At 34.3% G+C, this 15,651-nt stretch overlaps 1 protein-coding gene across 1 annotated transcript; it reads left to right on the top strand.

The window, feature by feature from the left end:
* The first annotated feature begins 5,160 nt into the window (after window positions 1–5,160).
* LOC148313318 (kanadaptin-like) lies at window positions 5,161–14,637 on the top strand. The gene is made up of 9 exons (XM_088263992.1): window positions 5,161–5,520; window positions 6,010–6,142; window positions 8,338–8,530; window positions 9,000–9,153; window positions 10,239–10,410; window positions 11,218–11,366; window positions 12,027–12,196; window positions 12,899–13,099; window positions 13,674–14,637. The coding sequence occupies exons 1-9, from the start codon at window positions 5,265–5,267 to the stop codon at window positions 14,316–14,318; spliced, it is 2,073 nt and encodes a 690-aa protein (XP_088120118.1). The 5' UTR covers window positions 5,161–5,264; the 3' UTR covers window positions 14,319–14,637.
* Window positions 14,638–15,651: the final 1,014 nt, after the last annotated feature.

The following is a 15,651-nucleotide window of genomic DNA, read 5'->3' as shown; positions in this document are numbered from 1 at the left end:
CCATAATTCTTTTCTTTTCAAAACCATATAATCATTTCGAAGAAAAACTTATTTTTTAAATGCAAGAACGGTGTTTTAAGAAAAAAACAGTTATGTAAAATGTTGCCTGGATTTAGAGAATAATAAGCTGTAACTTAATGAATGCTGAGCCTTAATAACATGCAAAATAAAGACACAATATCAAATTAAAAGATTTAACTTAAAAAGGGCACGTAGTGCATTAGGCTTGAAACATATCTCAGCGACATTGTGTGTTTAACTTATGGTAAAAATAGCTATTGAAATAGGAAATTGTATTAACGGAATAAATATTTCAACTAGTCAAATTGATTCCGGCGCATTTCGAGGCCCGATCAATAAAAATTTACGTACACAATCTATTGTTATATCAAATGTAATCTACAAATTTATAAACAGTTTATAATATTGAAATTCTTTCTTGCCATTGTGTATAAATACTGTTAACACACTAAGGTAGGGTGTTTTTACGCCTGTGGTCCGCTGGCAACGGGATTTGATAATTATGTACATATAGACCTTAACAAAGAGATTGGTACATAATATTCACAAAAAAAACATTAAACATGTAATTCCTTCTTTCTGACTTTGAAATGATGCCGGCGCAGAAGATAAAAATACCCTTCTCATCCGTAAGCATTAATTGACCGAACGGGTAGAAATAACGCCGTTCCATCGCGTTACATGGGATATGTATATATATTTATACATATATATATATATATATATATATATATATATATATATATAAATATATATACATATATATATATATATATATATATATATATATATATATATATATATATATATATATATATATATATATATATATACATATATATATATGTATATATATATATATATATATATATATATATATATATATATATATATATATATATATATATATATATATATATGTATATATATATATATATATATATATATATATATATATATATATATATATATATATATATATATATATATATATATATATATATATATATATATATATATATATAGTATATATATATATATATATAATTATCTATATATTTATAAATATATATATATATATATATATATATATATATATATATATATATATATATATATATATATATATATATATATATATATATATATATATATATATATATATATATATATTTATATATTTATATTTATATATATATATATATATATATATGAGGTCTTTCAATTAGTTTTAATGTTAAAATATGTTGAGAAAAAGAAATTTGCCATATATTTGTAAAAATATCATTACATGTATGTTTTTTGACATAATTCCTTACCATGTAGCTAAATTAGGTTTTTATAGTTTACTCTGTAACTAGCTATAACTAAATTACATTTTAAAATATTGGTATAATGTAACACCAAAATTGTATCTTTAAATTTAGACCTAAGCTTAAATCTAAAATTTATTTAACTCGGTGTGATATTATTCAGTTTAAATATATTCTAGTTTAATATTCTTAAATTGATGAATTGCATGATTTTGGATTGATCTGGTTTCATTGTGTCGCAGTACTGGGCAAACAGTCGGGCAAATAGATGTTAAATCATGTTTAATTCTTGGAATCCATTTTAATTTACTTAAGTTATGATGTAATTCAAAAATATTCTTAGGTATTTGAATCTTGCTTTGACTGCCATGTTTTGTTATTCTGTGATAATTACGATAAAACAACCGTCTAATATTTATTTTATTTTTCACTGATTACTTTGATTTTATGTTAATTACGATCAGATTAATATTTTGTGGGTTTGATGCAGTGCCCTATGCACCATTGGGTGTAAATGAGGGTTAGAAGAAAACATATTCCATAAAAGACATATTTTTCAAAATAAAATAAAAATCTATATTATAATATATGTACCATAATAGACGCTATCTGCGATGTACTTAAACAAAACAATTCTATAACATTTTGAGTGTGTCCAAATACTTGTTCACAAATCTGGATCATCGGGTATTTGCCGAACCTGTGTTTGGTGTATCACTACAATTTATCGAAATCACCTAATAAACTTTTTCCTGAACATGTTTTTGTTGATCATTAATATAGTATATAATTTTATATGAGAATATTTTATATTTTATTTTATTTTTATAATGCATAGAAAGCTACTTTTAAAATTATTGTGTCTTCCAACCAACCGCTTAATTATTTTCAAATTTTATGTATTTTTTTAAAGCGTGCTACTACAAACACACTTAATTTCATAAATGTGCCTGTTACCAATATAATTTCTATCTGTGTAAAATACTCAAATTGTAGAATTTGCTGACTTCATTGATAAGCGCCGCACTTAAAATATAAATTAAAATTTCACGAATAAATAAATCTGCATTGTAATAACCTTTCGAAGAGTATGGATGAAGCTTACCGCCCAATCAGAATAACTCCCAAAAGGGAACAGTATGGAACTCCTTTTTCAGATAAATTTACTTAATTTTTTTATTATTTTTTTTTTACTTGCATTTATTTCAAGAACAATTTTAAACATATTTTGTACATTAAAAGCATTGATAACTTTGTGGTATGGTAATAAAACACTCTCCTTACCATCCACTGTTTACTTTGTGTAATACCACAAAGTAAACAGTGGATGTACCGCCATCCGTAGTGTAATGGTCAGCACGCTCGGCTACCGTTCTGGAGGTCCCGGGTTCGATTCCCAAGGGGGGTAAAATAAATATAAGTGATTTTTTCACTGTAATATTTATTCAATATTACCATGGACTGGTACCTGAAGCGGAGGGCTGATCACCTTTCCTTCATGTGTAAACGATCAAGATAACACTGCGTTAATATGACACAGTGCCCTATGCACCATTGGGGTGCGGATAAGGGTTTTATTATTATAATACCACAAAGTAAACAATGGATGGTACGGAGAGAATTTTAAACATATTTAAAATATTTTTTGCAGCGACCCACCAAGCCACCTTGTGTGTCTTGTTGGTGGAGTTCTGTTTACACACATTTTTAATGTTTTTACCCATTTTAACCACACAAAAAAGGGAGAGAAAATGAAGAATATAAACTATTTTTAAATGTTCATCAAATTAACTCTTGATCGTTTACCCATTCCTTTATTTTGCCTTTGTTCCATATTTTATTTTGACCTCTAACCTCCGTCGGCAACAAATTAAAAATGTTTGGAATGATATATTGCAGTGTTGGACTCCCATATTTATTGTTAATTCCTACTACTACTACTACTACCATCACGCCGTTTCTCCGCAGGGGTAGGCGGAGAAGATGGAACGCCACACTCTTCTGTACTGACACACACTCCTCGCCTCCTTCACATCCATACATCTAGTCATACATGCCCTCCGATTACGCAGACTTATTTGTTAATTCTTGGGACTATAAAACCTTCGTTGTGGGTAAATCGTGTACCATGGTCACTTATTTTGTTAATAATAATGTAATCAATTCTCACAATTAAACATTACAAATAGATCAGTTTTATCAAACCATCTTGGATATTATTTATAATGACACTATTACAAAAATACAAAAATAACTTCAACGAACTTAAAAATTATGGTTAGTTTAATATTGATTAGTCAGGTCAGTATGTATGAAGATACGTATGAATGTGGAAGAGGCGAAGATTGTTGGTGTGGCGTACTATTCTCTCTGTCTACCCCTTCGGAAGAGGCATGATGATTAGTCAGCTCCGTTAGTTAGTTAACTTCCAAAGAAGTCCACAGATATAATTTCTTCTTTCTTTGATGCCTAACCACTCCCAGATGGTGCATGGGGCACCGCATGGGATTGACACGGTGTTATCTTTATCATCATTTGTATAATGGCAAGATAATCAAACCTGCGCTCTTGATTCTTGAATTTATGAATGGAATATATATGAGGGGTACAGATGATGAAAGTGACGTTTTAAAAAATGTAAAACTGTGCTCAAACTAGCTTGTGGAACTTGACACAGCTATTGTGTATAAGTCAGAAGTCCTATTTTTAAAATTACTGGGACTAATTTGGTTTGGACAAAGATTTATCCATACTCTCCAAGATAGTAGGGAACTTTTAAAAAAAATCCTTGATGTGATTTGGGTTTCGTATTAGTAATGCAAATATAAAAGAAAATATTTTTAAAACATGTGTTTATATTGGTATATTGATGTATTTATTTTACTTGCTTGTATGTTGAAAATGCAATAGTTATTGTTCATATTAGTAATTACTACAAAAAAATCAATGAAGTTACTAAATAATTCTCTAAATGATGCTTATGATTACTTTAAAATTGTTTTATTTAATGTGTAGCTTTGTAATAAAATAAACAAGATAGTAATTTGTAAATTATGAATGTATAAAGTGTGTCGTTATATGTGTTATACTATAGTAAATATTGATTCCTGTATGTTCCAGTATAAAGTATAATGTATATTAGATAATATAAAGATGTTTTTAATGTTAATCCGCTATTTTATTAATGCCCCTATTTGCATAAATTTGGTGTTTTATCAATTATAATTGATGATTTTATTTTTCTTCCACACCAAGTAGTGCATAGGATCAGACTGCATCAGGACGACAATCTTTATATGATTTTAAAATATGGAAGTGGATTATGTATATTTGATAGAATACAGTTTGCGTAAGTCTTTACTTGTGTACTTCTCAAGATCAAAGTAATGGGAAATGGAATGGAGAACGGATAATTGATGGGAAATGAGAATACCAACGATGACTAGACACTCGGGGTTGCATACCCATTCTCATACTTCTGTAAGTTAGTTCTTATGTTCACAAGTAATTTTGTAAAAGAAGAGGTATTACGACAACAAAAGCGAATTTATTTAGCTCCTTGGTGCGCAATTTATTAAATAATTCTTTCCCACGCTGCGCGAATTTTCTGATTATTGATCAAATGTTTTACTTAAGATCTGTTCACTTAAATAATACAGATTCACTGAGGTGGATCTTTTGAGCTTCATGATTGAATCTTACCCGCCTCTAGCTGAAGTTGATTTTTTTTGTTGCCGACGCTGGTAGGAACTTAATCTACCTAATTTTCTCTCATCTCCGATTTTCTTATCTAGGCTGGCAACACTCAATAAAAAATTGTCAAAATGTCAAATGTGAAAATTTTGATGTACGAAATCGGATGTTTTCGACGCGTGAAAACGTAATTTTTCGAATCGTTGTAAATTTTAGTAGTTACTTCCCACCCTGAACATGGAGGCGGATAAGTTGTCCGACGCGAAGCCGCCTGAAGAGTTCGTGGAGTTCAAAAAACCTATTTTCATTGGAAAAATCGGTAAAGTTCCGCGTAAACTGGCGCGACCGAGCGGCGAGGAAACGGCTCAGACGTCTGGAGACAAAAATGATAAACAAAAAGCTAAGGATCTGCTCGTCCCGTCACAGCTACTGAAAGAGAGAAGCATCCCTCTTCCTTATAAAGAGCCAAAATGGTCTGGTCTTCCGCCGCCAGGTATGATTAAATCAAATGCCTAAGGTTACATTTTTGAGAGGGATGTATAAAGAAAAAAAAACGCTAATTCGCGTGAATTCTGAATGAAAAATCACTTTTCCCCATTCGTTCGACTCAGCAGCGTTATTTTATGGAACATATATTCACTTATAAATGGTGAAAATACGATTTCTGACTGTCACAATTTCGGCACATTCCTCAGTCGCTGTTAACCTTATATTGCACGTGTGTAAAGTGATCATTTAAACCAGCTTATGACGGTCGTAAGCCCTGTAATATCCAGACTTCCATATTCTTTATCTATGTTATAAAAAATTATGTAAAAAATAACCCCTAATTTAAGATAATCCAGATAAATATTTGGACACACTCAAAATGTTGTATGATATTTTTGTTATTTACCATATCGGGTATCAAAAGATTTGCCTTCCAATCTGATATTTGTGTATAGGGGGCTATGAATTGACATTTTAATTTATTTTTTTTTAGAATCTGGTTACTGCTTTGAAGTGCTGAAGTCCGGCACTATTATGGAAACGATAGATCTGACTATGAAGCCTTTCCACGTGTTTGGGAGACTCTGTGTGAATGACATTGTGATGGCCCATCCCACCATATCGAGGTACTTATTTATCTTTATGATTCTGGAGCGATTACTCTCGCTTTCACATTTTGTACGCCTGCGTAGTGTAGTGGTTACTGCGTTTGACTACCATGGTGGAAGTAACGGGCTCGATTCCCAGGGGGTTCAGAAAAATACAAGTATTCTTCACTTTACCTCTTTGAACCTTAGAGGCCAGTAAACCGGCTTTATTTAGTAATGCATATCGCTCACTCCTTTCAAGAACGTCATAAATCAAAAATCATAATTTTTCAGTTGTGCATGTTTTCGGGATGCCCAGAAAATGTACTATATCCCAGAAAAATAGGCATATTTTTAATTTAATATTTACCCGCCACAGGGCAGAAAGTGTTGTTTTTGCATTTTGAAGAAAAGGTGTTCAATTATTTTTTTTAAATATACTGAATATGTTTCAAATGGAGAAAAAACCTTCAGGTTTTACTTTAAAAAATCTGTTGCACAGTAAAAAGTTCAATGAGTGGTTTGATATTTATTTTTAATACATTGTATTATATGTTTAAAACCTTTAAAAACATTCTCCTGAAAAATCAAGTTTTTTGATTTATGACGTTCTTGAAAGGAGTGAGCGATATGCCCTAATGGCCGGAATACCGGCCACAACATCTATCCTCATTACCCTACGGCCTGGAATACCGGCCTGCGAAGAAAAAACCGAGACGATACTTTTGAATTATTGCGACGTCATCGCGAGTGTGAGAGGGGGGAGAACATGTTTAAACATGAATTCAGATTAATTTTGATTAATTTAGTATCGAAATTTCATTTTTAATAATAAAATATATAATAAAACCCTTATTCGCACCCCAATGGTGCATAGGGCACTGCGTCATATAAACGCAGTGTTATCTTGATCGTTTACACATGAAGGAAAGGTGATCAGCCCTCCGCTTCAGGTACCAGTCCAGGGTAATTTTGAATAAATATGACAGTGAAAAAATCACTTATATTTATTTTACCCCCCTTGGGAATCGAACCCGGGACCTCCAGAACGGTAGCCGAGCGTGCTGACCATTACACTGAGGCGGACAAATATAATAAATATAAATATATTGTTTTTAGTCAAATATAATTTTTTGGTCAAAAATTACTCAGGAGCTCAGGGTTAGGGTACTTGTACAATGAGCGCTTCAGGATTCAAAGGGTTAATATTACCCTGGACTAGTACCTGAGCGCAGGACTGACCTTGCCTGCTTTAACTATCAGCTTACATTGCATAATATTTCTTTTTTAAAGGAATAACTCAACCCAGACTTACATATTCTTCATGTATGCTGAGATATCAAACATGTGATAAAGACCGCTGCATTTTGTAATTTAGTAATGATTTTGTTTTCTGTATTAAATATTAAAAATCAAAGACTAACTTTTTGAGTCTACTAAGTTGTGTCCGCCTCCGTGGTGTAATTTGTCCGCCTCCGTGGTGTAACGGTCAACGTGTTTAGCTACCGTGCTGGAGGTCCCGGGTTCGATTCCCAGGGGGGGAGTGAAAATAAATATTAGCGATTTAATACTGAAATATTTATTTACTATTACCCTGGATTGGTTCCTGAAGCACAAGAGTGATCACCTTGCCTTCATGTAAGTAATGATCAAGATAACACTGCGTCAATTTGATGCAGTGCCCTATGCACCATTAGGTGCGGATAAGGGTTATAGTAAAAATATTTTAAAAAGTTGTATTTTATTGTTGAAAAAACATGTGAAAATCAATTTTGTGCCAATGTGCTCACTCCTTCAAACAACGTCATGTATCAAAAAACTTGATTTTTCAGGAGATCGTTTTTAAAGTTTAAAGATAAAATAAAACGTACTAAAAATAAATATCAAGCTACGTATTGAACTTTCTACTGTGCAACAGATCTTTTTAGGTCAAACCTGAATGTTTTCCTCCATTTGAAAAATATTTAGAATATATCAAAAAAGTTATTAAACAATACCTTTTCTTCAAATGCAAAAAACAACACTTTGTGCCCTGTGGCGGGTAAATATTAAGTTTAAAATATGCCGCTTTTGCTGGGATACAGTACATTTTCTGGGCATTCCTAAAACATGCATAACTGAAAATTGACAATTTTTGATACATGACGTTGTTGAAAAGAGTGAGCGAATTGTTTCGCCTGGCAATGGCATTTTCAAACGAATGTTGAATGATTTTGTTTTCCGTTCTTGTTTAGACACCACGCTGTCATGCAGTACAAGGCACGCATGACAGACGACGACAGACCCTGCGGCTTTTACATGTATGATCTGGGAAGTTCCCACGGTACTTTTGTCAACAAGGTCCGCATCAAGCCTAATCACTATGTCAAGATCATGGTGGGTCATCTAGTCAAACTCGGCTGCAGCACGAGACAATATATCCTGCAGGTACCATTTCAATTGAATTTTTTCAATTTCAATTTTATTAATAAAAATATAAATAAATATACATATAAATATATTATGTCATACAATGATTTTCCACACTTTCGTCTGAGTGAGCGCATTTCAATGGTGTTCACTCTGCGTAAATTGTAATTTGTAATGATGTGTTTGATGAAAAATAATTCGATTCAAACCCTTATCCGCACCCCAATGGTGCATAGGGTACTGCATTATATAAACACATTGTTATCTTGATCGTTAACACGAAGGAAAAGTTATCAGCCCTCCGCTTCAGGTTCCAGTCTAGGGTAATATTGAATAAATATTAGAGTGAAAAAATCACTTATATTTATTTGACCCCCCCTGGGAATCGAACCCGGGACCTCCAGAACGGTAGCCGAGCGTGCTGACCATTACACTACGGAGGCGGACAATAAAATTATGAAAAATAAATAAAGTATATCTCTTATAGGGTCCTGAAGATGATACAGAAGAAGAATCGGAGTTGACACTTACGGAAATGAAACAACAGAGGTTGGCTCGGAAGTTGGAGATGATTAAGGCCAAGCAGGACGGAGCCAAGCCACAGAGCGAGGACATGCAGGAAGGCATCTCTTGGGGGATGGGTGAGAATCATTTGACTACTTCTTTTCGTTCTTCTCCATGATGAAGGTTGGCTGTTGAACAACAGTCTAGACAAAAATATCGAAATCTTCTAGTACACAACCATGATACACGATTTACACACAACGAAGGATTGATAGTCCCAAGAATTAACAATAAATATGGGTAATTTTACAACATTTTGAGTGTGTTCAAATGCTTGGTCACAAATCTGGATTATCTCCAATTATAGGAGTTATTTTTCATATTATTTTTGATAATAAAATGAAAATGATATTTTCTGGCGTTTCTCATGTATGTGATTTTAATCCAGGATTCGGACCTCACATGCTAATATAAGAGTTTCTGCTTAGTATTAAGCTTCTTTACATCTCACCAATAGATGTCTCTAGTGAAGTTCTAGTGATTCAAGAACAAGGTTTCTAAATTGGTTCATATATATAGAACTTCCAAGAATTTGAGTAGTGTGGTTGTCAATAATGGGTAGAATTGGTAAATTTTACACATGTGTAAAGGGATCACTTTAACCAGCCTATGACGGTCGTCAGCCCCGTAAATGCCCAGACTTCCATATTCTTCTTCATCTTTGATGAGATGTCAAAAAATAATTTTAAAAAAAGATATAAATTACAAAAGATAGGGAGGGCAAAGGAAAAAGGGAATTTAAGGAAGGAGGTATAGAGGTAGAATATTATTGACAAATCAGAACTTTAGAAACGTGCACAATATGACACAACCATGACGACAAGCATAGATGACGCTCTGTAAAACTGTTCTAAAAAAAACATAAATTACATATCAACAGACTATCTGCGGGAAGGGTAATTTTACCCTTTCACTCGACAGGTGGTGTTGGGCGGGAAGGGTAATTTTACCTTTTCACTCGACTCATCGTAAATTGCGTGTAAGTTATTTTTACGGATGACTTTTGCGGCATCTTTTGATCTCATATCGATGTATACAGTATGGTTAAATGTTATTATCACTTCTTTTTAAAAGATGTTTATCTCTATTATGAGCGCGAATCCGCCCGCAGATAGTGTGTTGATATTTCCGGTGGACCTATATTTTGTGTTGTCGTTTTCAGCGGACGATGCAGAGGACGAACCGGACCTATCAGATAACCCGTTTGCGGTGTCCACCAACGAGGAGCTGTACCTGGATGACCCCAAGAAGACGCTGCGCGGCTACCTGGAGCGGGAGGGCGTTCCACTGGAGTATGACTGCCAAGAGAGGGGCCCCGGGCAGTTTGTGTGCCGGTAAGTGTGCCCCCAAAATAAAAGTTCTAAAATAAAAACAATAAAAGCAACTAGAAAAACAAACAATTTCACAATTCGCTCACTCTTTTCAAGAACGTCATAAATCAAACAACTTGATTTTTCAGGAGAATGTTTTTAAAGTTTAAAAATATAATACAATATATTAAAAATAATTATCAAGCCACTTATTGAACTTTTTAGTGTACAACAGATCTTTTTAGGTAAAACGTGAAAGTTTTTTCTCCATTTGAAAAATATTTGGTATATTTAAAAAAATTATTAAACAATACCTTTTCTTCAAAATGCAAAAACAACACTTTCTGCCCTGTAGCGGGTAAATATTAAGGTAAAAATATGCCGCTTTTGCTGGGATATAGTACATATTCTGGGCATTCTGAAAACACGCACAACTGAAAATTGACAATTTTTTGTATATGACGTTGTTGAAAGGAGTGAGCGATATCTGTTAAAATATTCTCAGTATTATTAATATTTAAAGCATTTACTTTGTGGTTAGTCATTTTTTACCTTTAAATTTTTTTATTCTGCAACCTGTAGTGCATATTGGTCCTCGGGACGACCAAAATCGTATGTGATAAACATTTTCTGTAGTTTCAAGTGTATGGTCGTGTCGGGTAGTATTGTTTGCATGCTGTGGTTGTGATTGTCCTGACGAAAATACGGGGACGTCTCGAAACTGGTAGACATAAAAATCTCATTATGTAACCACTACTAATATTATTAATATTTTTTAAATATAAAAGTATCTGTTAAAAGACTTTATTGCAATGTGTAACTCGATTTCAGGGTGGAGTTGCCCATCGAAGACTCCCGCGGGCGGCCGATAGTCGCGGAGGTGATCCACAAGGGGAAAAAAAAGGACGCCGTGGTGCAGTGCGCTCTGGAAGCGTGCCGGATCATCGACAGGCACGGTCTCCTGCGACAAGCCAAGCACGGTGAGATGTCAAATCTAAACCAACACTTTTTTAATTTCTTCTTTAATTTAAAACACGTTTTGGAAGGGTTTTTTACGCCTGCGGATTTGATAATTGTGTAAATATAGTTTTGATCAAGGGTGGCCAACCCACGGCCCGCCGGGTGTCTACTTGCAGCCCGCGGAGCAAATTGCACATTTTTTCCTTTAGTGTACACAAAACCACCAAAAGAACATACCATCGTGCGTAGATCGTATCATATCCCATATATGAGAGTATTTCACTATCCTGACAATTTCAAGACCCATAATGGGAATGGCTATAACACCCAAGATAGGTGAAAAGCCATTAAAAAGAAGACGAACCCGGGACCTCCAGGACGGTAGCCGAGCGTGCTGACCATTACACTACGGAGGCGGAGGAATAAAAATAAAGGTAAAAATTAAATTAAGAGTTAATTTAGCTCTTTAAAAAACAGCACACTACCCCTTTTTTTCTTTATTTTTACAATATAATATAATTACAAGTACAAAAATATTATAATAAATAATATTATACAAAAAAAGATCCCACAAGGGAAGGCCTGTGTGTGTGTGGGTATACATTTTATTTTAATTGATATCAATAATATAAATACATTAAAAGCATTATTTTATTATTTATAATTGCATTTTGTTGCAGAGTCCCGCAAGCGCAAGGGCAAGGACTGGAAGGAGGAGGACTACTACGACTCGGACGAGGACACCTTCCTGGACCGGACGGGAGCCGTGGAGCGGAAGAGGCAGACCAGGATGCGGCAGCAGGAGGACGGCAGCGCCCAGACCAGCGCGGCGCTCACCTACGCACAGCTGGTGAGTACATCAGCACTCTGCAATGTTTTTCATAGAATACCGCGGCACACCAAATGCTAAAATATATACACCATAGAAAAATTTAGTTATAATAAATATTCCATAGCAGAGGTGTCAAACGCAAAAGGCTCCAAGGGCCGCTTAAGGTGTATTGGGCACACCGGCGGGCCACATCAAAAAACTCAAAAATCTCATTTTCATTTTTATATAACTTTAAGTGAATAATTTATCATCAAAGACAGTCACATGAGGTACAATAGATCCAACTTAATGATTTTGTAAAAGAATATCACATGTTCCCATACAAAAATATGATTTCAATGAAGAATTAAAATAAATGAAAAATATAACCGCGGGCCGCAAAATAAATACTCGTGGGCCGTATGCGGTTGACATGCTTGTTCTATAGAATAAATATTCTATAAAATGCAGTTCCACCAAGAAATATCAGTACGAAACTTTAATCCAATCAATATTTTACGTATTCTCAATATTATTAATATTTAAAGCATTCACTTTGTGGTTAGTCATTTTTACATTTATATTTTTTACAAAAATGTTAGTAATATAAGTATATAACCACTCACCGAGATTTTTATGTTTACCGGTTTCGAGACGTATCTGCCTCTTTTAGAGCTCTGTTCTATCTAAATTTTTCTATCATTCGATGTTCCTCTTGATTGATTGTCCGACGGCTTGCAGGTGGAGAAGTGCGGAACCTTGAAGAGCGAAATATCGGTCTTGGAGGGCCGGCTGGCGCTGCTGCGCGGGGCGGGCAAGGGGGCCAAGGGGGCCGCGGGTGGTGACGACGAGGCAGAGGCGGAGGAGGACGCCCTGGACCGGTACATGAAGGGACTGCACAAGCAGAGCGCGGCCGACAAGGCGGAGATATCCAAGACCAAGGTGGGTGTTTCGTCTATTGGTACTGGAACACTTGTGATGAGGAAGACGGAAACGCGCAAATGAAAGTCAATTATTTATTTTAAAAAAATTACAAAGTTGTAAGGGCGAAAAGAACAAAGCGACACCAATATATCAAAAATTAACAAAATTAATTAATTAATTATAATTAGCAAAATGAATTCAAGAAAGATCTAATTTCAATCGGTCTGGGTGTTTGTAATGTATTTTTCACATTTACCTTCCCTATATTCTTACTATCCTACCTGCAGACAAGACTCCTAATAGGGGCTTTGCGGGTTATTTCTTTTAAAAATTAATTTAAAAAAAAAAATACAGTAATTTAAAAAAAAAAAATTATTGAGTTATATGGACTTATAATAGCACCTTTAATATAGGGAATAAATGCCAAAAGATACCCACGCCCTGAATATCTTTGCGACTTGTACGAGGACATGAGCTATTCAACGTATGAGGAGCTGAAGAGCTCTGTATATGAAGAGTTTTGTATGTATATCAAAGATACTTTGTTTCTATTGACACTTCTTTAAAATGGCTTTGTTTATTGTCATTCCAGATGGAGATTCAGAAGTTGAAAATGGAACTTACGAAAACGGGGCGACTCGCCGACATTGCGAAACCGGCCGATCTCCCCGCCCTGGTTGCCCCGGAGCCCGTCCAGACGCCTCTGGTCAAGAAGACCAGCTCTTCGGTCATCATCGGCAAGAGGATAAAGCTGAAAAACAGAGAGAAGACGCCGTACAAGGTTCCCACGAAGGTGGCCGGGGACCAGAGTGAAGAATTCGTCGAGGAGGTTGACTCGGATGAAGAGGGCGCTTTAGATTCTAAGGGTTTAAATTCTGACTTTAATATCAGCAGTGATGATAAGTCTCCTGCAAACCGCGGTGATTCATTATTGGCTAACGTTAGTCATGGTGATTCAACACCAGGCAATGCGAGTCATGGTGTTTCAACATCAGGCAACGCGAGTCATGGCGATTCAACATCAGGCAATGCGAGTCATTGTGATTCATCATTGGTAAATTCGAGTCGCGGTGACTCACCTACTCCTGAAGAAAGTAGTCCTGCAGCCGCAAAAGACGCTAGCGTTAAAGTTTACGGACCGATGAGGCCCCCCTCAAATTACTCGGTACCCGAAAATTATTTTGAACAAAACACGGACCGAGATTTGCCGGAGATCACGGATGAAAATGAATATTAGCACATTTTTTATAATACACATCGCTCACTCCTTTCAACGTCATATATCAAAAAACTTGATTTTTCAGGAGATCGATTTTAAAGTTCAAAAATATAATCAAATGTATTAAAAATAAATACGAAGCCACTCATTGAACTTTTTACTGCGCAACAGATCTTTTTAGGTAAAACCTGAATGTTTTTTCTCCATTCGGAAAATATTTAGCATATTTAAAAAAATAATTAAACAATACCTTTTCTTCAAAATGCAAAAACAACACTTTCTGCCCTGTAGCGGGTAAATAATAAGTTTAAAAATATGGCACTTTGGCTGGGATATAGTACATTTTCTGGGCATTCCGAAAACATGCACAACTGAAAATTTATGATTTTTGATATATGACGTTGTTGACAAGAGTGAGCGATATAATAATCATCATTCATCATTTGTAAAAAACCACTTAACCTTTCCGGGAGTACAATAATTGATGTCCGACTTTCTATAGGGAGTGGGTTCTTTTTACATGAAAAAAAAATATTTTCATGGAATCTGTATTTTTTTTTTTAATATACAATGGCGTCGCATATAGAATTTATTACTTTTTCCAATGTCAAGTTGATTAAATAATATTATTTAATTATAAATTATATTAAACTTATTATTAAAATATTAATTGATTGCGTTAAATTTTTAAAGTTACCAAAAGATTCTCGATAATATGATAATAGAAATTATGTAAAAAACAAAAAAAAATTAAAAAACACCAAATTATGAAAAAAATTTGATTATGAAATATTTTTCTCAAAATATTTTCAAAATATGACAAAATTACATACAAATATCCACAGATGTTATTATTATTATACAAGTTACATCATATTACAGTTAATATGATGTAACTTGTATAACAATGACAGATGGACTTCGACATTCATTAACGCCGATACTCCTTTGAGGAAAATTCGCACTGACATTCTTTTACGTCCATACTCCCGGAAAGGTTAAGAACTCACGACCACCAGTTTGGGAATAACCATTCCATCATCAGGTCAACAAAAGACTGTTCGTTATGTGTCTCGCAAGCCGCCAAGCGGCAGACACTGAGTAATTTTTTAATTTTTAAAACTGGCATATAGATTACTGTTTCGGTATGTTACCAACAGTCGATATTATGAGTGTTTTTTTTCATTCTATCATGTTACCCCGAAGGGGTATCTGAAGCGCAAGACTGATCACCTTGTCACAATTGCAGCATACGAATGGCACATAGAATTTTTTTATTTAATATGGTTTTATAATATTATATAACTTGTTGATGTATGTGTTTTCATCTGTAATAATATACCCTTGAGGG

Source organism: Brachycentrus maculatus, unplaced genomic scaffold (genome assembly GCF_059751285.1).
Source record: "Brachycentrus maculatus isolate JH-2025_06_01 unplaced genomic scaffold, ASM5975128v1 h1tg000015l, whole genome shotgun sequence".
Lineage (NCBI taxonomy): Eukaryota > Metazoa > Arthropoda > Insecta > Trichoptera > Brachycentridae > Brachycentrus > Brachycentrus maculatus.
This window is presented reverse-complemented; position numbering and strand designations above follow the sequence as displayed.